Source organism: Oncorhynchus tshawytscha, linkage group LG33 (genome assembly GCF_018296145.1).
Source record: "Oncorhynchus tshawytscha isolate Ot180627B linkage group LG33, Otsh_v2.0, whole genome shotgun sequence".
Lineage (NCBI taxonomy): Eukaryota > Metazoa > Chordata > Actinopteri > Salmoniformes > Salmonidae > Oncorhynchus > Oncorhynchus tshawytscha.
Genome location: NC_056461.1, coordinates 17,015,817 through 17,041,613, shown reverse-complemented (window position 1 = coordinate 17,041,613; position 25,797 = coordinate 17,015,817). Strand labels below are relative to the sequence as shown.

The 25,797-nt window shown below is 41.1% G+C and overlaps 1 protein-coding gene, 1 long non-coding RNA gene and 1 pseudogene across 6 annotated transcripts in view; 1 reads left to right on the top strand and 2 right to left on the bottom strand.

The window, feature by feature from the left end:
- The window catches only part of LOC112230914 (electrogenic sodium bicarbonate cotransporter 1), a 69,267-nt gene extending 62,420 nt beyond the window's left edge, over positions 1-6,847 (bottom strand). The window contains exons 1-2 of one of the 4 annotated variants that reach the window (XM_024397293.2): positions 6,753-6,847; positions 6,423-6,516 (exon numbers count right to left, since the gene is read on the bottom strand). In XM_024397293.2, the coding sequence (XP_024253061.1) occupies positions 6,423-6,442 (20 nt within the window). In that variant the 5' untranslated portion in view covers positions 6,443-6,516; positions 6,753-6,847. Of the gene's footprint in view, positions 1-6,422 lie in introns of all 4 variants that reach the window. The other 3 variants (XM_024397296.2, XM_024397295.2, XM_024397294.2) reach the window with 3 other exon arrangements.
- LOC112230915 lies at positions 6,789-8,091 on the top strand. 2 transcript variants are annotated; one of them, XR_006080649.1, is made up of 5 exons: positions 6,789-6,897; positions 6,996-7,492; positions 7,573-7,598; positions 7,692-7,720; positions 7,857-8,091. It is a non-coding gene; the product is annotated as an uncharacterized LOC112230915 (long non-coding RNA). The 2 variants fall into 2 exon arrangements; XR_002950391.2 differs by having other exon boundaries at positions 7,824-8,091.
- Positions 8,092-13,081: 4,990 nt separating this feature from the next.
- On the bottom strand, positions 13,082-23,964 carry LOC112230494 (annotated as a pseudogene).
- Positions 23,965-25,797: the final 1,833 nt, after the last annotated feature.

Sequence of the window (25,797 nt, the reverse complement as noted above, 5' to 3'; positions counted from 1 at the left end):
GAAAAATATCTTCAGGATATATTTTTTTCCCCACTATTAGTGACACAATACTCTATACTCTATTTCTTTATACCAGCCTCATGATATGTAGTGTTCGTGGTCTCCATGTACATCGGGCCACAACAGTGTACAAGAGGTTACCACTGGGGCATTTGGCCTAACACGATTTTTCACGCCTTGGTGTTGAGCAGATTTGTGTGTCAGGTGTAAGGTCAGCAAAGCTGTGGTTTGGCTTGTCTCTACAGGACTGGCTTCATTCCATACAACGGTTTTGCTAGTCACTCAACTCATTATTTTGAGATAGTACGTCTTCCTAAGATCCAATGTTTGAGGGGATCAGTTTGAGCAAGGCAAGAGGAGCAGAATAGCTCATCGGGATCACATAATGAGTAGCTATTTGGGCTGCATGGAGATTTATAGACCAGTGATTTTGCACCGTCCGACTCGACTGCTATGTAGCTAGTCAATCACAAACACACGTCTTCCTCATATAACTGCCTGAGTCTGGGTGAATTGTTTTAGGTTTACACATGATTAAGAACATTTTTACTCTATGATAGATTCAAGAGGTATCAAAGATTACCAGCGACTGGACAATTTACTGTAATGTAAAGCTGCGAAATTCTCGTGCTCCACCTCCGGAGGTCGCAGTCGAACTTGCCCAAGTCCACCCTCTCTGAGCAGTCGGATATAAACAGAATTGTCTCTTCAAACGTAATTCTCCTACAGTAAAAAATCTTAATAGCAGAGCCATGTATTTGCATATTTTACACTTCATTATATTATTTGTTTGCCGTCTGTGATCACTAGCCTAGGCTCTATGCTACTGCGAGTGCTCAGGTGTGGAATGCATGGAATTGCGGTTATTATCACGCCCTGACCTTAGAGCTTTTTATGTCTCTATTTTAGTTTGGTCAGGGTGTGATTTGGGTGGGCATTCCATGTTCTTTATTTCTAGGTTTTGTGTTTCTATGTTCTGGCTGGGTATGGTTCTCAATCAGGGACTGCTGTCTATCGTTGTCTCTGATTGGGAATCATACTTAGGCAGCCTGTTTTGCCACCTTAGGTTGTGGGATGTCGTTCTTTTGTTAGCTTTGTAAAGCCTACAGAATGTGACGTTTATTATTCTTTTGTTTAGTGTTCTGAGAAAATCAAGAACCATGAACACGTACCACAATGCACCTTGGTCTACTTCATACGACGAGCGTTACAGAGCATCCCATCACCAGAGGACCAAGCAGCGTGGAAGACATCCTGGACGGTAAGGGATCCTACAGATGGGCGGAGATCCTGAGTGGATGCGATCGCCCCCCATGGGAACAGGTGGAGGCAGCCAGGAGAGCGGAGGCAGCAGGAAAGGGGAACCAGCGTTATAAGGGAACACGGCTGGCAAGGAAGCCCGAGAGGCAGCCCCCAAAACAAATGGGGGGGGGGCACACGGGGAGTGTGGCGGAGTCAGGTTGGACACCTGAGCCCACTGTCCGTGCTTACCGTGGCAAGCAGGTGACTGGTCAGGCCCCGGGCTGTCTCGGCTGAGCATTCACAGGCCGGTGTGCTCGGTGCCAGCGTTTCGCAGATGCCGGGTGGAAGTGGGCATCCAGCCAGAACGGGTGGTGCCAGCTCTGCGCTCGAGACCCCCAGTGCACCTCCATGGCCCAGTGTATCCGGTGCCTCGGTCAAGGAAGAGGCCTCTGGTATGTCTCCCCAGCCTGGTGAGTCCTGTGCCTGCGCTCAGTCCGGAGCGTCCACAGAGGCGCCCTTCGGTCCGGAGCGTCCACAGAGGCGCCCTTCGGTCCGGAGCGTCCACAGAGGCGCCCTTCGTTCCGGGGCGTCCACAGAGGCGCCCTTCGTTCCGGAGCGTCCACAGAGGCGCCCTTCGTTCCGGAGCGTCCACAGAGGCGCCCTTCGTTCCGGAGCGTCCACAGAGGCGCCCTTCGTTCCGGAGCGTCCACAGAGGCGCCCTTCGTTCCGGAGCGTCCACAGAGGCGCCCTTCGGTCCGGAGCGTCCACAGAGGCGCCCTTCGGTCCGGAGCGTCCACAGAGGCGCCCTTCGGTCCGGAGCGTCCACAGAGGCGCCCTTCGGTCCGGAGCGTCCACAGAGGCGCCCTTCGGTCCGGAGCGTCCACAGAGGCGCCCCTCGGTCCGGGAGCGTCCAGAGGCACCTTTGGGTGGGGGTGGGGGGGGTACTGTCACGCCGTGACCTTAGAGTTTTTATTCTTAGAGTCTCTATTTTGGTTTGGCCAGGGTGTGATTTGGGTGGGCATTCCATGTTCTTTATTTCTAGGTTTTGTGTTTCTATGTTCTGGCTGGGTATGGTTCTCAATCAGTGACTGCTGTCTATCGTTGTCTCTGATTGGGAATCATACTTAGGCAGCCTGTTTTGCCACCTTAGGTTGTGGGATGTAGATTTTTTGTTAGCTCTGTAAAGCCTACAGAACGTGACGTTCGTTATTCTTTTGTTGTTTTGTTTAGTGTTCTGAGAAAAATCAAGAACACGTACCACGCTGCACCTTGGTCTACTTCATACGACGAGCGTTACAGTTATTCAAAAAGAGAAAATATGTTTAAATATAGCCCAACCAATCAATTTTGAGAGCTGTTTGGCAAATGTAGGTGTTTTAGAAACCTTAGAATCTGCCGTTTCTGACCATATTTTAGGAATAAAAATCACTTTTTGGTATTCTCGGTTCCTCGGTTTTATACACGTGGTATGCGGTTGTGAGTCCGGTTGGATGTAATGCAAAAGTCTCTAAAAATACGTTGGAGGCGGCTTATGGCAGAGAAATGAACGTTCAAATCTTTGGCAACAGCTCTGGTGGACATTCCTGCAGTTAGCATTGCATTTGCACACTCCCTCAAAACTTGCGACATCTGTGGCATTGTGTTGTGTGGCAAAACTGTACATTTTAGAGTGGCCAGCACAAGGTGCACCTGTGTAACAATCATGCTGTTTAATCAGCTTCTTGATTTGCCACACCTGTCAGGTGGATGGATTATCTTGGCAAAGGATAAATGCTCACTAAAAGGGATGCGAACAAATTTGTGCACAGAATGAGAGAAATAAGCTTTTTTTGCGTAAGGAATATTTCTTGGATATTTTATTTCATCTCAAAAAGCATGGGACCAACACTTTACATGTTGCGTTTATTTTTGTTCAATGTATTTCAGAGAATTTTGGTCTTTAATATATGGCAGACAAGTTCCCTAACTTCTTTCCCTTCCACTTGCCTCCTCCATTTTTGCGTTAATGTTGCAATCAGTTGTTTATAAGTTTGAATAGCTGCATGTATGACATAACTCCACCATTCCTATTCATAATATAATTCACAACTATATTACCTTTTTGTCATTAAGATTTTTTTTATCAATCAGTATACGAGTTTAAACATAATATTTGTTGTAATATGTGTTCTGTCTTTTCTGGAATATAAATTATTTATTGTAACTAGCTTTGTATGGCTTGTTTAAGAAAGGGTGATACTTTGACAGGTATTTATTTTTCCATGGTTGCAGGATCTTATCTGTTTTTGCTAACTTTCTATGGAAATTTGTGGTAAATGAATTTATATCTTTAGGGATATGAATACCAAATATGTCTACTTCACAATCAGACCATTTTATGTAAAGGTTGTGTAATTGTTGTGTATTTTAACGATCCAATACGTAATATGGTACTCTAATCATAACTTGGTTTTAGTCCAGAGGGGCAAGAGAAGTAATCTAGATCTTCAATGAGACCGTGCAGGTATCCAGATTGCAGACTTAAGGGGAAACTCGAGTCATCGGCATACATTGACACTTTTATTTTTCAGCCCAGGATTTATTATCCCTTGATGTTCCGTTCCCTTCTTTGTCAATTACACACGGCACTGTTCATCAGTCTCTTCATTCAGAAGACAATTGATGTATATTGTCACCCATCAGACTAATGTCAATTTAATAATTTCTTTATTATTACATGTGTGAAATTTGTTTCAATATAAATTAGGTGTAGTTTCGATGGGACATCGTCAGATCGGTAGCTATCTGTCGGGTGAAGGGCAGGGGGGAAAATGACATGTCCTCATAAAACTGCTTATAACAAAAACTCTGTTTGTGATATCGAAATTCTAAAGTCGGTGTATTAAATTGATTTATTTAGGAAAAGTCAAGGACGGAAGGGGAGTTGACTTAATTTTAGCTGCGGGGAAAGAATGTTTAGTCGCCAAGCCTCCGAACCCTCTCTCGGCACATGCCTTTCCATTGTTTATGTAAAAAGAAAAGTTTATGTACATATTATGCAAATTAAAATCTCATGTGGAAACATCTGAATAGGCTGTTGATACACCAGAGGGCAAAACCTCTCCACCAAGGACTTATTTCATCACAGAGTGTTAAAGTACAATCTTATCTTATCTACTACCAACAGACCTCTTGCTAACGATACCTCTCAGCATATAGGTGACCTCTCTCTTGGGCTAGCCCAGATTAGTGTGTCAGTGCGTGAGGATGTGGGATCAGCAGGCCAGGGCCATAGGATCAGAAATCATCCCTGGACCCAGGCTCCTTACAGCATGACTCATTAAATCCCAATCCCACCACACTGTTTCTGGTCAGGTCCTCCACCCTGAAGAGGGTCCTTAAGCCTAGCCTCTGGCTGGGGTTTTAACCTTAATACAGTGTTGGCACAGAGCTAGTTATACAAGGCTAATAACAGAAAGATAGTGACAGAGAGCTAGCTTCTCAGGGCTAGCAAAAAACTGTTGTGTCCTTTGGAGGGTATGCTTGGTCTGTGCATGTGTGGTTCTTTGTAAGTCTTGTTTGATTGGTATTCAACTTTGCATTCACTCGTACCTGCTTAGTCAAGGCATAGGCCTTCATCCCTGGCTCAGGGTGAAGTACTTTCCCCACCGCGCTTCCCTCTCTCTCTCACATGTTAAGGTGGCTGTTTTTGCAGTGTGCTTGGAAAACGATCTTTGGGAAACTTGCTATCGGCTCTAAAGGATTGTGTAAACAGTGGCTGTATCTTTCCTAGTGACTGTGCACTTTTAAGTCTTAAGTCACTTTGGAATTTCCTCTAACAATACCTGTACAGGTGTGACGCCACTTGAAAGAAAAGAACAAGGAAGTAAGAGATGTTTTCAAAATCTAACCAGCATTGCCATGCAGTCTGTGAAGTGTCTATCACTGGTTTGCTCTATGTGTTCTCTAAAGCAGAAACAATACACTGATAGACAGTAAATAGATGATGAACATAGACAAAGAACGAGGAATTAATTGTTTTTTATAAAGGTTCTTAGTAGGCAACTTCAGATTAAAGGTGTGGCCAGATCTTTTAAAATGTGTTTCCTTGTTAAACTATGAAGCAATGAATGCACATTGAATGTGTGTGGAAATTATTCAGAAGGAGATCACAAATATATCCAAAGGTTCTCTTAGCTCTCTTTTTCAATGCATTTGACCAGCTGATGTCTGTCCCCCCCAGTTACTGCTTCAGACATATACCAGAATAAAATCTACTGAATGAATGGATTACATACTCTGTACAAATAACTGCGCAAAATAGTACAATGCCATCTGGAGGATTAGATATGAGGAGAATGAGTAGAGTGTAACAACCTATACAACCCAAACATTCAAACTTTCCACGTGGTTGCATGTTCCTGAGAAGCAAGCACAATTGGTTGGGTATGCTTTACAACAGAGGCCACACAGACTGAAGGAGAAGTGCCACATGCTTTGTGGTGTTGTCTTATATACAGACATGTTTGTAACCATGGATTATTTTACCCCGACGAGCGATAACACTTGGCTCTAGTGTTTTTTTTAGACGCGTCCAATCTAATTGACTGTGACAGGATCTCGGGAAAAAGATTACCGTGCCCTCTCAAGCCGTCTCGAAGAAGCAACCGTAACATGCGGCTTATCCAGACCTCATTTGCTTAGCCTATAAGATCCGTTAGCTACTGAGAATTGAGCAAATGTAGGCTGCTAAATAGTTAACACGTAGATTAATTAACATCCTTCCTCGAAAGGTGTTGTAATTTACACTATAAGTAGTTCCCCCTGCTTTTAAAATGGAATTCTCAAAAAGGTACACAATGCCATGCCAGATTCAATGCAATGACAGAAAGATTTTCCATGATGGAACACTTTTGGCGACAAAAGGTCTATGCGTAATTACGCTTAGATTCCAGAAAAAAATATATAGCGTATGTTGAAATAGGAACTCTATCAAAGTCGTAGTATTAGGAACATCTGCTACTCAGTAGTAACGTGAAAATAAATTACCCCACTTCTGACTGGGGCAATATTTGAAGCGCAACATGCCCAGCCACAACACACAACAGCCCCACTATATAGTGGACAATTCAAGTCCCAATTTTGGGTAGGCTATGGTCATTGTAAAATTATTTTCAGATGTAAATCTGGTTCATACTCACTTGTTTTTATCCGTGCTCATTCTACCGGAGTTTTGTGTCCAGCTTTTAGTCAGGGATGACTCCAGAGGCGCGCTGAAGCCGAGGTCCCAGTTCTCTTGTTCAATAAAATCAAGAAAGTTGTTATTGAGTTTCAAACAACGAAATAACTTTGCAACACGGGTCTCACTCCATAGAGCAACTCTCCCGGATTTGAGAAGTAGCCTATTAATCTCCAAGAGGAGTAGCCTAATATCGTCTAGAAATGCTTATAGTGAAACTATCTGGCAGTAATCAATGTTATTTCGTCGGTCCTACAAACTATATAGAAACTGAGTTTCAGATTATTCATACCGCGACATATTCTATCTTCGAGTTTTTGCGATCGTTGTGTATTTCGCTGCGCGCGTCTGAAGAAGCTCTTCGAGCGCGGAGTGTCTTTTTCAATTTTTAAAGTTCCATCCCTCTTTCAACGTCACGCCACGAGTGGGAGGGAGAGGTAAGAAAACGTCTGAGAAATAATTAATGTCAGCAGCACGGTGTAGAAAAAAATCAAGGTGAAACTGACTTGTACCTGTTTACTTTCTACACTAACAGGGAGTCTCACAATGCCTCGAAGAACCTGACTAGTAGGTAACATAGCGCATAACATAGTGGTCAGAATTATGACCAGCTGGCCTTATGGTTGTCAGAAAAATATGTCATATTCCTGTCAGTAAAAATAAGTTTAAAAAAAATGTCTTTAGTCAACCAGTTTGTGACTAGATCCAAAATGTCCCCCCAAAAAGTTATTCCTAGAACCCCATAGGAGATGGGGTTCATCGAGGAACCCCTTTAGTTCCTCGATGCCCAGCAGACAAATGTGGATTTGAATTTGAGTAGACAGCAGGTGCAGGCACTTAACTGAAAAATTGAAAGCTCTCCTCATGTAGAGGTAAGGGTTCTCCCTTGAATGACCTAAATTCATAATGTTTTATGACGATACCATCTATCTTTTCATATTTGTGCAAATGGCTGTGTTGTTTGACACTCGTATTTAAAATGATTTCTAAACAAGGAAATGTACAATTCAATGGCTGTCAATCAACAGAGAGGTAAGAATATGTTAAAGAATTTACCCGCATTGGGCGCAGATGACTGAACTGCTAATTTATTTGTGTCTGTGTGTCTGCAGGTATACAGACAAGGAGGCACACACAGGTATGTACAATTGTTATTGGTTTGTCGATATAATGTTATGCAGATCACAAGTGTCATCTCATTTGAATCAATGGTTTCTCAAAAATCTTATAGGACCCAGAGGCCCCTACATTATAAACAAGGTATGTATATGAAAACCGTTGTCAAATGTGACGTTTTTTCATACATTTTTACCACAAAAAAACAAGGTATTGAATATGGTTCTATAATTTTTTGTACTTACAGACTTCACCCTCCTTATACCTCTGACTATAACAGGAAACCTATGTGATCACCATGCACTGCAAAATCACTCTGGCTATGGATAGCCTACAGAGGACATCAACATGCCAGAGGATAAATCCATTGGACTTGGGGCTTTGTTGGGAGTTTACCTCATATTTAGATTTTTGAATTCTGCTTTGCCACTAAAATCATAATAAACATTTAAAACTTAAAGATTGTGTTATTGCACCAAATGGAACCTTTAAACTGCCTGCACTCAAAGCTCATCTATACACTGAGTGTACCAAACATTAGGAACACCTTTCTAATATTGAGTTGCAACTCCCAGTTTGCCCTCAGAACAGCCTCAATTCGTCGGGGCATGGACTCTACAAGGTGTCGAAAGCGTTCCACAGGGATGCTGGCCCATGTTGACTTCAATGTTTCCCACAGTTGTGTCAAGTTGGCTCAATGTCCTTTGGGTGGTGGACCATTCTTGATACACACGGGAAACTGTTGAATGTGAAAAACCCAGCAGCGTTGCAGTTCTGGACAAACCGGTGCGCCTGGCACCTACTGCCATACCCCGTTCAAAGGCACTTAAATATTTTGTCTTGCACATTCACCCTCTGAATGGCACACATACTCAATCCATGTCTTCTCTCCTACATCTACACGGATTGAAATGGATTTAACAAGTGACATCAATAAGAGATCACACACAGCTTTCACCTGGTCAGTCTATGTCATGGAAAGAGCAGGTGTTCTTAATGTTTTGGACACTGTGTTTTTATGCACATGAAAGGTCTATTTTACAGGTAGGCTACTGGGGTAATTATTCCCCCCTAAGAACAATGTCTAATTTCTGACACAAAAACAAACGTTTGGAAAAACATTGGTATGTGAATGAAGGTCATGCTTAGACGAATAAACTCCAAAGGGAAATAATAGCTACAGTTTACATTTTTTTTGTTATTTAATTAAATGTTTGTAGAAAAGTTGGTTTTTTTTTTAAGAACCGGGGTAACTGCCCCCCTCCCCATGGTGTAACTGGCCACCGAGGATGCCAAATTACCCCGGTAGAAGATTTCACACAGGTGTGTTAAAATCAATTTAATCCTTTTTATTTAGAAATTATTTAGTAAGTAATACTTAAAAGCTATGTCAAGATGTCTTATTTTAATTATTTAAATAAAATATGGGGAGTAAATGTTGTTGCACATGTCACCATTAATATCCCCAATATGAGGAGATTTGATGTAAAGCTCTTTTTATCTCACCTGCATATTAATTTTCTTTGTTCTTTCTTTCTTTGTTCCTTTTCCATGCAATCCATTATGTACAATTGCGCTAAATATTATTTGAATAACGCAAGATTGTAAATCGCAGCAGCCTTTCAAATGACATTCAGGAGCAAACGGTTTTCAAAGTTGTTTTTAATTCATTAAAAAATGTATTAATTGGAATGGAATATAACTAATAATATTAAATAATATTGGAATATAACATTTAATAACAATAACTTCACTAATTAATTCAGTGTAACATTGACGTGGCAACTCTCTTATGCTCTGCTATTGCACAATTCTAATTTGTACATACATTGTAGGTCACAAATAAAGCTATCCCCAGTAATGAGCCCACCGCCTGAACTGCTCAAACCTAATCCAGTCCCCACATGTGACTGAAAATGGGGAGAGATGCCAATTGAAAAACTCTCTCTTAAAAATGTAGCTAGCTATCTAGCTATACAGCTCCAGAGTGGCGCAGCAGTCTAAGGCACTGCATCTCAGTGCTAGAGGTGTCACTACAGACACCCTGGTTCGAATCCAAGCTGTATCACAACAGGCCGCGATTGGGAGTCCCACAGGGTGGCGCACAATTGGCCCAGCGTCGTCCGGTTTTGGCCGGTGTAGGCCGTCATTGTAAATAAGCATTTGTACTTAACTGACTTGCCTAGTTAAATATATATATGACATAAAATGCTGTTTAAAATCACTAAAAGGCTATAAAGTAAAATTAACTGTAATGCTATCAGTCACTAGTGGAAACATTTACAACTGCAATTAAGTTATGTTATGTATTTTACCTCAGACGATCTCGTTGTAAGGTTGATAGCTAACCCTCCTATGTGCTTATGCTAACTAGCAAGCTGGCTAGCATTTACTATTAGTGAAGTTGCTAGATAGCAAGTTAGCATAAACTAGCGCTAACTGGACTGGTCATTGTCTAAATGACAGGTAGAAAGACATTCATAACCATAAAACACTCATTCAACATAATATTACTTACTCAAAAATTATTGAAATATTTCTCTCTAAACAAGTGGATTATTTATTCTTGGACTGACTCTCTTCTCTGTATACATCAATGAGGTCGCTCTTGCTGCTGGTGAGTCTCTGATCCACCTCTACGCAGACGACACCATTCTGTATACTTCCGGCCCTTCTTTGGACACTGTGTTAACAACCCTCCAGGCAAGCTTCAATGCCATACAACTCACCTTCCATGGCCTCCAATTGCTCTTAAATACAAGTAAAACTAAATGCATGCTCTTCAACCGATCGCTACCTGCACCTACCCGCTTGTCCAACATCACTACTCTGGACGGCTCTGACTTAGAATACGTGGACAACTACAAATACTAATACTCTGGTTAGACCGTAAACTCTCCTTCCAGACCCATATCAAACATCTCCAATCCAAAGTTAAATCTAGAATTGGCTTCCTATTTCGCAACAAAGCATCCTTCACTCATGCTGCCAAACATACCCTTGTAAAACTGACCATCCTACCAATCCTCGACTTTGGCGATGTCATTTACAAAATAGCCTCCAATACCCTACTCAACAAATTGGATGCAGGCTATCACAGTGCAATCCGTTTTGTCACCAAAGCCCCATATACTACCCACCATTGCGACCTGTACGCTCTCGTTGGCTGGCCCTCGCTTCATACTCGTCGCCAAACCCACTGGCTCCATGTCATCTACAAGACCCTGCTAGGTAAAGTCCCCCCTTATCTCAGCTCGCTGGTCACCATAGCATCTCCCACCTGTAGCACACGCTCCAGCAGGTATATCTCTCTAGTCACCCACAAAACCAATTCTTCCTTTGGCCGCCTCTCCTTCCAGTTCTCTGCTGCCAATGACTGGAACGAACTACAAAAATCTCTGAAACTGGAAACACTTATCTCCCTCACTAGCTTTAAGCACCAACTGTCAGAGCAGCTCACAGATTACTGCACCTGTACATAGCCCACCTATAATTTAGCCCAAACAACTACCTCTTTCCCAACTGTATTTAATTTATTTATTTATTTTGCTCCTTTGCACCCCATTATTTTTATTTCTACTTTGCACATTCTTCCATTGCAAAACTACCATTCCAGTGTTTTACTTACTATATTGTATTTACTTTGCCACCATGGCCTTTTTTGCCTTTACCTCCCTTCTCACCTCATTTGCTCACATTGTATATAGACTTGTTTATACTGTATTATTGACTGTATGTTTGTTTTACTCCATGTGTAACTCTGTGTCGTTGTATCTGTCGAACTGCTTTGCTTTATCTTGGCCAGGTCGCAATTGTAAATGAGAACTTGTTCTCAACTTGCCTACCTGGTTAAATAAAGGTAAAATAAAAAAATAAAAAATAAACATTTATTGTAAGGCTTTCCTACTTGTATATTTAAAAAACAATTATAGATCTAACTTCATTGGAATATATATATACAATATATCTAAAATTGCAAAAATAATTGATCAATTTACCACAAAGTAATTTTGTTGATATCGCCAAAAGTGATGACAGAGGACATTTTTGTTGAGTAACAGCAGTGGCAGACAGGGAAAGTGTTGGGGAAATAATTTGGTGACCTCTTGTGGTCTTAATGTGAATTAAACTAATTTACAAGTACAGTAATTGTGTAATAACAGATTGGTTGGTGTGCAACCACGTTTCCATCCATAGTTTTTATGCGAGTAATACCTTGTATTTTTTTAAATCCTGACAGCTGTGATGGAAACAGGAAGTTTCGGTACAATTTATAAATGCCGACAGATCATTTGTTGGTTCGACATGGTTGGTGGGATCTTTTTGTGTAGGTAAAATGTATCATGCGAGATAGAGCGGTGGAAACGTCTTTAGCTCAAATATTGATATAACCATCACATCGAAATGTGGGAGTCACGCAATGACATGGTGTGTGGCCCTTCCACTCCGTAAACCATGCAGTTTATTAGGCTACAAATTAAATAAATTATGAACTTCACAAGGTGGTGAAAGTGCACGATTATGAGCTTGAGGCTCCTTTCCAATAAATATACAGGGTCTTATTCTGGTGACATGATGGTCAATGCTTGACATAATATCATCATGTACACTAGCCTAACCGCCAGAGTATGTGAGCAGAGCGGAAGCGCAGAGCGAGATTCCCAAACGCTGGAGCAGCCTTCTTGCCCACTCCAATTCCGCTACAGTAGCGCTTAATTCACGAATTCAGGGTATGCCTGGCATATGTAAATCACAGTTTATATGCGCTATTTATAGACTAGAATGATTTAATACAACAAAATGTTGTTTAAATGCCGAGGCTTTATGCCCCTACCAGCCTAGTGTCGCACTCGCAAATGCTTCACAATGTATTTCTTTGTAGGCTATAGCCTAAATAATACATTTGTATTCCTTATTAGGCTCTATGTCTGGCTCCTGACCTATTTCGAGTGTTTATATGTTGTTTAATAATGTAACCTATTTGAAATGATGAGCACTTCTTACATTCACCTTTTCATGTTTACTAAAATACTTTTCATTCCAATCATGTGGTTTGGTTTCTGCTACCCGCATTGTATCTGCGAGTTGTTGGCTATAGAGAGCATGTGCTAAGGCCCATTTGCTATATAATAATTTAAAATGCTTTTCATTCAACAATACCGACCGTTTTTGGGACAAAACTATTCGGCACATAAGCGAAAAAGTACATTTTATTGTGCACTACCTCATCAGGCACTGATTTTTATACTGCAACAAGTCAGTTTGGTGGAAATACCACTGGTGGGAAAATATGAATATTTTGCATGAAAATCTGGATTGTGGACTGCCTGGCCAGCGCCTTGCTCAGACCATAGGGCTCAGACCGGTCATCTAGACATGTAGTTGAGTAGGCCTAGCTCCATTTTATGGGCATATGCTATTCACAGCACTTCAGGTAAACTTCTCAGAGACCTACGGGCAATTTTTGTTTGCTCAAGAATCACAGAAAACTTCCTTAGGTTCCTTTATACTGGTAGCCCTTTATTATTTTACACGTTTATAAAACAGCTCAAATGATTTCTAATAAAGAAACACATATTCAGGTTTTCCCCTTCTCATTAAAATTGATAAATAAAATAGACAGGATATGAAGGTGAAACCAAGCTATACAAACGTATCATATTGTGTTTACCCATGCAGGTACCCATGCAGGTCGATACATTTCAAATGCTTTAAATAAAATATAAAAAATAATTGACATCATTCATTTCAAAACAAGTTCCACATCTGTCCTCACTGCTGGCTGACATCCAGAGCAGGCTATGATGGTCATCTGCTGGTGTTTACAAGGTACTGAGAAACTCTTTGACCTGGAAGAAAATCACATAACAAGCTGTTAGCACATAATGAATATGGATATTAGTGTCAGTATAAATGGTTTGTCAGGTCAGTGCAAGTGTTTGATGTGGACCCAATGTGGAGCTAAGCTTGGACGTGCCAAAGGATGACAGCGCTTCAACTGGACAGGAAGCAATAGGTGTGTGTGTGTTTTACTAATTGGCTTTATGATATCAGGCAAAGCATTGGTGTTTACCTTCAACGTGAAACAGCTACATTAGCAGCTCTTCAGGCCTCATTTCCATAAGTGAAACATGCGTGTGTGTGTCTTTATCAACATCCCTCTACTAATAACCTGGACTGTACTCAGTGATAACAGGATGTTTTTCACTACTACCGGTGTCCTCCAAAGAGTATGTTTTCATAAATCACCTTAACAAAATAACAGCTAAATATAGTCACATCTTTCTATTTCTGAAAGACACTGCTTAATTAAAAATAATAACCAATTTCCATTTAAAGACATTGTTTAAAACAAATGGGTTTGATACAACTTCTTACCTTTCCACCATGTCAGCACCCTTGACCTTATCCCATTTAATTTTTTTGTTGATATCCAGCGTCAGAATGGGTGTGTCAATCAGATACTCCTATACCATGCTGTAGGTAAGGACCAGGAGGGAATAGAGACATACGGTTAGTGACTTCAACAACGCACATGTACGCACACACATAATGCTTATGCAATAAACACATTTTCTCAGGTCAGGCTATTTACTGGTTGTTTCCTTGTTATTTCAAGTACATTTCCATCTTTGTAAGGAAATTCACAGCTCAAAATAGACCTGAGGAACAAGCCTGTTTCCTGTCTCATACATCTCTAAAACCTGTTAGTTGTATAGAAATGTCAAAATGTAAGCTTTTTATTTAATGCTCCCACACACACGCACGCACGTCTGTACCTCAACCTACTCCCTTCCTTAACACTCCCTTCCTCATTCACAATCCCATCAACACTTCCTTCCTCCCTCTCTCGCCGCATGGTTTTGTGCTGCAGCCAGCTCTCGTGTTTGAAGTGGAGTTTCTCCAGGTACTCCAGAGGAATGCCCTGCTCCTCCTCTCTGCCTCTCAGATGTAGCTTCTCCATGCATCTCTACACACAAACACACGAGAAGTACCATTTTAAATGCAGTGTTACTACACAGGTATAAGTGCACATTAATGTAAAATGTACATTTTTCTTTCTTTCTTTTTTGCATAAGGTGTATGGCAGTACTAGTAAAGAGCCAATAGGCTACATTATATAATATACTACAATGCAACTGATATGTTTTGCTACGATAGGTTTCTAACGAACATGTATCGAGGTTAAGTTAGTTGCTGACCTCTGGTGCGGCTTGAAGGTAGATGATGCCGTCCAGCTCAATGCATTTAAAAAAAACTGTTTGTGGAGCCAGCCGTGCCAGTCCTGGTAGATAGACCACTCTGTCTCATTCAGACTCTCATTCTCATACAGGTTCGCTGCAAAGACGTATCTGGACACAGACAGAACAACAACATAGGACAAATGAGAGGGGTGTGCTTAGAGGCACTTGTGGAAGCTGTACAGATACTAACACATACTTACAGCAATGTTTTTGGAGGGGAGAATTCTTTCCATTGTTATAAAATTCTAAACCCTATCCTTCGTATCATATTAAAGAAGACATGACTCTCCTGGTGAAATGTCTGGTTCGTCCATACCTGTTGCTGTAGACGGACCTTTCGAAGAACTGCACAGGGTTCTCTGTCTCTCTGAGCTTCCTATTGGTGGCTTTCATCTGGGTTCAGACCCTGCTCATGCAGGCGTAGGTCTGGAAGGTATGGGCCCACCACCTGCCAAGTGTGTCCAGGATCTGAAGGAGCTGCTGGGGAATCACAAGTCCTCGCTAAAGGCCTATGTGTTCATCATTGACCACAGTTTGGAGTTATAGTGGTCTTCCTTAAGAAGCTGGAGAAGACATCAGAGCCATAAGCCCACAACATCGGCAACAAGTTGCAGAACCTACACGTCTTGGAGTATGGTAGCAAGGCAGAGGCAGATGACTGGCACCACCACTCAGCTGGAGGCCAGTGATTCCATGTCTATGTATATAGGGCAGCAGCCTCTAAGGTGCAGGGTTGAGTAACCGGTAGCCGGCTAGTGATGGCTATTTAAAAGTCTTAACGGTCTAGAGATAGAAGTCATTTTTCAGTGTCTCAGTCCCAGCTTTGCTGCACTTGTACTGAACTCGCCTTCTTAATGATAACGGAGTGAACAGGCCGTGGCTCGGGTGGTTGATGTCCTTGATGATCTTTTTGGCCTTCCTGTGACGTCGGGTGCTATTGTGTAACACTTATGTCAATGAAATTCTTGAACCCTAGTTCATACATCCAAAAATATAACATTCAAGTTTATTACGGTCTGAGTTGTATAGGCTACATCAATTCGTTGGTTTTTCTTTGAATTTGAAATATGTATCCTCCAGGCAGAAAAGAGGTGACTCGTCCCACAGCATATTTCTCACTCTCTGGCTCTTTCAATCTCTCTCTAACTAAAAAGTATTTATTCATGACACTCTTATATTTATTAATTTGATTTATTAACTTCATATCTGTTTACACTGATTGTACAGAAAGAAAAGTTAAATGTTCCAAATCTCAAGTAAGTGGGTGTAATGTCGTTTTACATGCAACAGGTCCCCTTTATTTGTATAAAATTGTGTCCCATTCATGATGTACATAAACACTTAAAGTTGGATGTTTACATACACCTTAGCCAAATACATTTAAACTCAGTTTTTCACAATTGCTGACATTTAATCCTTGTAAAAATTCTCTGTCTTCGGTCAGTTTGGACCTAGGACCTAGGATCACCACTTAATTTTAAGAATGTGAAATGTCAGAATAATAGTAGAGAGAATGATTTACTTCAGCTTTTATTTCTGTCATTACATTCCCAGTGGGTCAAAAGTTTACATACACTCAATTAATATTTGGTAGCGTCACCTTTCAATTGTTTAACTTGGGTCAAACCTTTCAGGTATCCTTCCACAACCTTCCCGCAATAAGTTGGGTGAATTTTGGCCCATTCCTCCAGACAGAGCTGGTGTAACTGAGTATGTTTGTAGGCCTCCTTCTTCGCACACACTTTTTCATTTCTGCCTACAACATTTCTATAGGATTGAGGTCAGTGCTTTGTGATGGCCACTACCTTTACTTTGTTGTCCTTAAGCCATTTTGCCACAACTTTGGAAGTATGCTTGGGGTCATTGTCCATTTGGAAGACCCATTTGCAACCAAGCTTTAACTTCCTGACTGATGTCTTGAGATGTTGCTTCAATACATCCACATAATTTTCAGTTCCTCATGATGCCATCTATTTTGTGAAGTGCCCCAGTCCCTCCAGCAGGAAAGCACCCCCACAACATGATACTGCCACCCCCGTGCTTCACGGTTGGGATGGTGTTCTTCGGCTTGCAAGCCTCCCCCTTTTTCCTCAAAACATAATGATGTTCATTATGGCCAAACAGTTCTATTTTTGTTTCATCAGACCAGAGGACATTTCTCCAAAAAGTACGATCTTTGTCCCCATGTGCAGTAGTCTGGCTTTTTTATGGCAGTTTTGGAGCAGTGGCTTCTTCCTTGCTGAACGGCCTTTCAGGTTATGTCGATATAGGACTCGTTTTACTGTGGATATAGATATTTTTGTACCTGTTTCCTCCAGCATCTTCACAAGATCCTTTGCTGTTGTTCTGGGATTGATTTGCACTTTTCGCACCAAAGTACATTCATCTCTAGGAGACAGAACATTTCCTTCCTGAGCAGTATGAAGGCAGCGTGGTCCCATGGTGTTTATACTTGCACACTATTCTTTGTACAGATGAATGTGGTACCTTCAGGCATTTGCAAATTGCTCCCAAGGATGAACCAGACTTGTGGAGCTCTACATTTTTTTTTCTGAGGTCTTGTCTGATTTCTTTTGATTTTCCCATTATGTCAAGCAGAGGCACTGACTTTGAAGGTAGGCCTTGAAGTCCATCCACAGACACACCTCCAGTTGACTCAAAGTATGTCAATTAGCCTATCAGAAGCTTCTAAAGCCATGACATAATTTTCTGGAATTTTCCAAACTGTTAAAAGGCACAGTCAACTTAGTGTATGTAAACTGCTGACCCACTGGAATTGTGATTCAGTGAATTATAAGTGAAATAATCTGTCTGTAAACAATTGTTGGAAAAATTACAAGTCCTACCCGACTTGCCAAAACTATAGTTTGTTAACATGAAATTTGTGGAGTTGTTGAAAAACTAGTGACTCCAACCTAAGTGTATGTAAACTTCCAACTTCAACTGTACACCAAAGAATTCTGCATATTTTCAGCAGAAACCCGTTTTCAAAATACTCCCCAAGTCATGTCAAACTGTGTTGAATTGTTTTCAAATGTCAAAAGAAAATCCAGGGGAGGACCACCTTCTATTGTTCGTCCCCCACAATATCTACACCACAATTTTGCCCTTGGTGCATTATGTAGTATCGGGCTGTAGGCTAATCAGTACTGAGTAAACTGAGAGTGAGAGTGGTGCCAGGCTCTAGATTGGCAGAGAGAGATGAGTGATGGGAGAATTAACAGCTTATGGAATGTGTTTCTGGTTTGGGACAATGCCAATAACTTCACAAAGTTTGATACAAGCAGTCAGTGCACCCATAATTTATAATTCCAAACCTCTCTCCAATTCAGTCATACCTGGGTGCGTCATGCCCTCTTGTGGTCAGTGTAGAAATGGAGAAGCAATTTCTTAATGAAAACATCCCAAGGTACATGTAGAGCCTGTCTGATTCTAATGATGGTTGGAGAGTGTTGGAGATGGGCATCGTATTTATTCACCATTTGGTGCAACTGTAATGTCAGTACACATCTTGATTTGAGATAAAATACAGAGGAAAAAACTAGCTATTTAGATTAAGGAACTGAAAGACTGTGTAAGTGAGAGACAGAGAAGAAAAGAGAGACATGTTTGACATGATTGAACTAGAGATTGCACCGGCGGGGTAATGTATGTTGGGTGGGCAGCCGAGGGTGTATTGGTGTTTAGTAGTGGTGCCCTGCCCTGTCTCCATACTCAGCTGTTCAGGGTGGGGCCATCTGTCTAACAGACACTGTCCAGTGCAGAGTGGGACAGATGGCAGCTGCTGTATTCTAAACACAGCATGTATAGGCACACATACACACACACACACACACACACACTAACACATATATACCAGTGTTTCCCCTATATTCATTTAGCAGCAGAGGGACACATTTGTATTATTAATTTTTATATAGAAGTTTTCATTGTAAAATAAATCCCCATGCAGTCTTTGTAATTTAAATCATCCTCACTGTATGTCTAATCAATCACTGTTTGTGTTTATCTATCTTGAAATGCTCAGTCGGATCATGTGGGGGTGTTAGGAAACAAATTTTAAGATATTTACATACACAGCCCAGAGCCCAGTTCCGCGATAGTGATGGAACTTAAGCTTACGAGTGTTTTAACGATGCATCTGTCCTACAATGGTCAAAGATGTAGCATGCATTTCCCAAAACACCACACAGAGAGTAAATTCTCCAAGTGCATCGTTGAGACATAGTGTCGATACTGAAAGGATCAAAATAAAGGCTGCACGGTTTTCAGATCAGATTTCTCAATTTAAATCATACCGTAATGTTATAATTATTCCACAATACTGATGACATATCAGCTCGTAGAAAGATATCACCTACGGCTGCAAACATTGAGGCGGCTTACCGCACTAAATCAAGACTTGGCACATTATTGTTACACATCATGAAATATATTGAGGCAAGCATTACAGACAGAACCATGAAATACAGCCCCAGACCATTATTCCTCCTCCACGAAACGTTTCAGTTGGACTGCCAGATGGTGAAGTGTGATTCATTACCCCAGAGAACGTTTCCACTGCTTCAGAGTCCAATGTCGGCGAGCTTCACATCACTCCAGCTGTCGCTTGACATTTCGCATGGTGATCTTAGGCTTGTGTGTGGCTACTCGGCCATAGAAACCCATTTCATGAAGCTCCCGAGGAACAGTTCTTGTGCTGATGTTGTTTCCAGAGGCAGTTTGGAACTCAGTAGTGAGTGTTGCAACCGTCGACAGAAGGTTTTTACACACTACGCACTCAGCGGTCCCATTCTGTGAGCTTGTGTGGCCTAACACTTGGTGGCTGAGACATTGTTGTTCCTAGAAGTTTTCACTTCACAATAACAGCACTTACAGTTGACCAGGGTAGCTCTAGCAGGCCAGAAATTCGATGAACTGACTTGTTGAAAAAGTGGTATTCTATGTAAGAGGTATGATGGTGCCACGTTGAAAGTCATTGAGCTCTTCAGTAAGGCCATTCTACTGCCAAAGTTTGCTCAATTTTATACACCTGTCAGCAACGAGTGTGGCTGAAATAGCCGAATATACTAATTTGAAGGGGTGTTCACATACTTTTGTATATATAGTGTAACTAGAGTATTGCTTAAAATTGGAACAGTAGTAGGCCATGGAGCTATCTAATTGTGCATCACTTTGTTGATGAACAGGAAACAATGCAACATACGATAAGAAGCTTTTAGTAATTTGATTAATTGTGCAAAACTAGCCAACTAAGCTAAATAATATGTACTTACCAATATTGCCTTCATTTGAAATAAATGTTATTCTCTTCTCCATACTGTCATTTAGTAGTCTATGACATCATCTTTCCAGGGCATGCGTGACAGAGATATTTATTCTATTTTTCTGGAAATCCAAGGTTTCGTTACAGTTGTAGGGAGTGTAATACAGTTCTCATTGAGCTCTCGCTTTTGTAACAGTTTTGCTTCCATCCCTCTCCTATAGCACCAGGGACCCTCTGCACACATCAACAACTGAAACCCTTGAAGCATCGTTGCTCCACAAAAGCTGCAGCCCTTGCAGAGCAAGGGAAACAACTACTTCAAGTCTTAGAGCGAATGAGGAAACCGATTGAAACTTTATCAGCACGCACCCCACTCGCTAGCTAGCCATTTCACACCAGTTACACTTTGTGATGTTTGAAATTTTGGCGACAACAGCTGTCAGTCACATACTGTAGCCTATCATGGGTAAACAGTCCCTGTGGGGAGATGCTATACCACAGATAGAACAATGAGACCGATATTTCACCAGACATATAAATATGAAGCATCTGGTTGGCATTTCCACTCACTACCCAATACGGTAGATAGAGGAAGCCCATTGCCCAGCAGTGGGATAAGATGTAATGAGATGGATTTTGACCGTCAGATAATTTACTGGTAATGAAACATTTTTTAGCACAATACAGTTTCTGTTCCCAAAACTACAATCTGTTAAGAACAGAGTGAACAAAGTTTTGTAGACTTTACCCTTTGCCAAAATTTCAAAAAAATTGCATTGTGTAGGAGTGCAAAGGCAAATTGAGTTATTGCACTTCTGAGAATTCATAGGCGAGCGAGTAAACTTCCACTGCCATCCGTTCTATTGGCCAACGTGCAATTATTGGAAAATAAAATCGATGACCTACGATCAAGACTTTCCTACCAACGGGACATTAAAAACTGTAATATCTTATGTTTCACCGAGTTGTGGCTGAACGACGACACGGATAATATAGAGCTGGCGGGATTTTCCACACACCGGCAGGACAGAGAAGCTACGTCTGGTAAGACAAGGGGTGGGGGTGAGAGTGTATTTGTCAATAAAAGCTGGTGTGCAATGTCAAATAATAAAGAAGTCTTGAGGTATAAGCTCGTCTGAGCTACCTTATGATAAGCTGTAGACCACACTATCTATATTATTCGTAGCCGTCTATTTACCACCACAAACCAATGCTAGCACTAAGACCGCACTCAACCAACTCTATAAGGTTATAAGCAGACAAGAAAATGCTACTCCAGAAGCAGCACTCCAAGTGGTCAGGGTCTTTAATGCAGGCAAACTTAAATCACTTTTACCTCATTTCTACCAGCATGTCACATGTGCAACCAGAGGAAAACAAAAACTCTAGACCACCTTTACTCCACACACAGAGATGCATACAAAGATCTCCCCCACCCTCCATTGGCAAATCTGACCATAATTCTATCCTCCCGATTCCTGCTTACAAGCAAAAACTAAAGCAGGAAGTGCCAGTGACTCGCTCAATATGGAAGTGGTCAGATGATGCGGATGCTACGCTGCAGGACTGTTTTGCTAGCACAGACTGGAATAGGTTCCGGGATTCATCCAATGGCATTGAGGATTATACCACCTCAGTCATCAGCTTCATCAATATGTGCATTGACTACGTCGTCCTCACAGTGACCATACGTACATATCCCAACCAGAAGCCATGGATTACAGGCAACATCCGCATCGAGCTAAAGGCTAGAGCTGCCGCTTTCAAGGAGCCGGACAATAATCCGAACGCTTATAAGAAATCCCACTAAGCCCTCAGACGAACCATCAAACAAGCAAAGAGTCAATACAGGACTAAGATCGGATCCTACTACACCAGCTCTGACGCTAGTCAGATGTGGCAGGGCTTGAAAACTATTACGCACTACAAAGGGAAACCTGTATATAGCCTCGTTATTGTTATTTTTTTGTGTTACTTTTTATTATTTTTTACTTTACTTTATTTGGTAAATATTTTCTTAACTCTTTCTTGAACTGCACAGTTGGCTAAGGTAAGTGAGCATTTCACAGTAAGGTCTCACTTGTTGTATTCGGTGCATATGACAAATAAAGTTTTATTTGATTTGAACTGATTGACCAAACTCCAGCACAGTAGGTGGCAGCAAGCACCTTAAACTGACCACCATTATACCATAGAAGAAGAATCGAGTGGCGTTATACAGATTCGGTTCAGTCAGTTCAGTTTAGTCATTCAGACATCCTAATGAGCCCTTCCCAGTTAGATAGTTTATGGCTAAAAACTTGGAACATGGCATGGGAGTATTCAGAATAATTCTGTTTTCATCTGAGTAATTGTGGGGGGGTATCAAAAAAATGTTTTTACGTTAGGTTTTGTAATGCCGTAGTTGTACATTTTCGGTGAAAATCCCTGTCTGATATTGGCTACACTATCTAGCTACTTCCCTCTCCTTACTGCAGCAAGCTGGAGCGAACGACACTGTCTGTGTTGTTTGTGTTGTCGGCATGCAGCGCAAAGATCTCAAATCAAATGTTATTCGTCACATGCTTCTTAAACAACAATGTAGAAAGAAAACAAAAATATTAATAAGAAATAGAAAGTGACACGAATAAATACACTTTTTGTATTCGACATGTAGGCGCAAGTCAGACAATTTTTATCCCCATAATGCTACACACCTACCTAAGTTATTCGCTCGAAAGCACACTATAGCAGGAACAGGTTTTAGTTGGCTGATCTCTCAGGATATAACCATCTATCTAGCTCAAACCTTAGAACTTCCCTTCTACATTGTGGACTTCAAAGCTCAAGTTGCTACACTCAGAGACGCAACATTGCGAGACTTCCCGGAACGCTTAAAAGAAACAGACCAGACTGGGTTTTGAGAAGTGAAAAATTCTTACCTAGTTGTTCATTTTCTCAAAATCTAAAAGGCACAACCAATATTCGAGACAATGTCTTAAGTAGTTGAACATATTATTACTCTAACCGCATGAAAGTGACAAACTGACACACTTCGTCAATTTCGTCAAAAACAACTTTATATCGAAAGAGTGCCTTTGAGGTGACGGCCTGCACCTGCGCAGTTCGGCGCGAGAGACCATTAGCCCCGATGACGTGTTTCTACGCATGAGCATTGCTTGCCAAGGTCGCCATGACAGCCTACAAGTGTTATCAGCGATTTTTATTGGAGAAGCAGTTTCAGCCTATCTCCATGCTGTACGGTCTTTGGTGCAAGCAGAGGAAGTGTTTCAAGGCCCAGTCCATTAGCCAGATAATAATTTCACCCCAAAACTTGACAGGTACAATAGGCAAAAAAACAGACCAGCCCATTTGGCATTTGACCGAAATGCCAGCCCACCCATCTTCACATATATGTTTGAACTCCGAATCAATTGGTCTTCCCCAAAATAATATGGTTAATGTGATAGGTTATTTTTGCCATTTTAGCCACACATTGTGCCTTAATTTATAAGGTTAGGCATAAGGTTAGCAGTGTGGGTAGTGTTCGGTTTAAAACAGAAATAGGCAGGGTTTATGATTTTGGATGCGTTAATTAGTGATGACCGTCTGCTGCCTCGGTTTAGAGCCACACCTCATAGTTGTGTGATTAGCGCAGAATTCAAATTGATTAGCATGTCACTCAGTAAATCCACACACCCTAAAATTCTAAACAGTCCCACACTGTTACCACGCTCTATAGCGATTCAAGTCTGGGGACAGGTTAAACTGCAAAGAGCGGAAAGGGCTTATCAGGACGACTGACTGAAACAAATCCATTTGTCCCCACACAAGACTCTCAGCTGCGCGACATACGTCAACCATTTGGGCACGAGGCCTGTCTGTAGAGCCTCACCCATCTCGGGTGTGGGTGCGGGAGATACTGTAGATCCGCCTAACTTTTTCCAGTTTGTGTGTATATACTGGTTACAATGTCCCTATACAGCATCTTTTCAACACATATGATCTGATCACCACAAAATACATTATGCTAGAAGTCTACTTTATTTTCCACAAAAGTGAGACATACTAGGCAATCTGGTCAAACACCTTTATTTGCCTTATAAACAGCATTCAGTATATTACAGTTCAGTAAGTTTCAACAGCCTAATCAAATTCATTATTTACAACTCATTTATCAAAAGATTATATATATTACAGTAAAGGGAATATACAGTGCCTTCAGAAAGTATTTACACCCCTTGACTTTTCCCACATTTTGTTGTGTTACAGTCTGAATTTTAAAATGATTACATTTAGATTTTGTTTCACTGGCCTACACACAATGCCCCATAATGTCAAAGTGGAAATATGTTTTTTGAAAATTTTACAAATGAAAAGTTGAATACTTATTGTCTTGAGTTAATAAGTATTCAAAACCTTTGTTATGGCAAGCCTAAATACGTTCAGGAGTAAAAATGTGCCTAACAAATCACATAAGTTGCATGGACTCAGTGTGCAATAAGTGTTTAACATGATTTTTGAATGACTACCTCTTCTCTGTACCACATGCATACAATTACCTGTAAGGTCCCTCAGTCAAGCAGTGAATTTCAAAAGACAGATTCAACCACAAAGACCAGGGAGGTTTTCCAATGCACCGCAAAGAAGGGCACCTATTGGTAGATGGCTATAAAAAATATATATAAAAAAACATTAAAAAAACATTGAATAGCCCTTTGAGCATGGTGAAGTTATTAATTACACTTTGGATGGTGTATCAATACACCCAGTCACTACAAAATACAGGCATTCTTCCTAACTCAGCTGCAAGAGAGGTAGGAAACCACTCAGGGATTTCACCACGAGGCCAATGGTGACTTTAAAACAGAGAGTTTAATGGCTGAGAGAGAAAAAAAAAAACTGAGGATGGAATAACAACATTGTAGTTACTCCACAATACGAACCTAACTGACAGAGTGAAAAGGAAGCCTGTAAAGACAAATATTCCAAAACATGCATGCTGTTTACGGGGCACTAAAGTAATACTGCAAAAAATGTGGCAAAGCAATTAAACTTTTTGTCCTGAACGCAAAGTGTTATGTTTGGGGCAAATCCAATACAACACATTACATTACTGAGTACCACTCTCCATATTTTCAAGCATAGTGGTGGCTGCATCATGCTATGGGTATACTTGTAATCGTTAAGGACTGGGGAGTTTTTCAGGATAAAAAAACAAACAGAATAGAGCTAAACACAGACAAAACCCTGAGGCAAACCTGGTTCAGTCTGCTTTTGACCAGACACTGGGAGAGGGCTCCCGAGTGGCGCAGCAGTCTAACGCATTGCATCTCAGTGCTAGAGGCATCACTACAGACCCTGGTTCAATTCCAGGCTGTATCACAACCGGCCGTGATTGGGTCCCATAGGGCGGCACACAATTGGCCCAGCAAAGTTAGGGTTTGGGTAGGCCATCAATGTAAATAAGAATGGTGTTCTTAACTTGCCTAGTTAAATACAAAAATAATTCACCTTTCAGCAGGACAATAACCTAAAACACAAAGCCAAATCTACACTGGAGTTGCTTACCAAGATGACATTGAATGTTCATAAGTGGCATCATTAAATCTAAATGAAAAAAAAAAAATGGCAAGACCTGAAAGTGGTTGTCTAGCAGTGATCAACAACCAATTTGACAGACCTTAAAGAATTTTAAAAATAATAAAAATGGACAAATGTTGCACAATCCA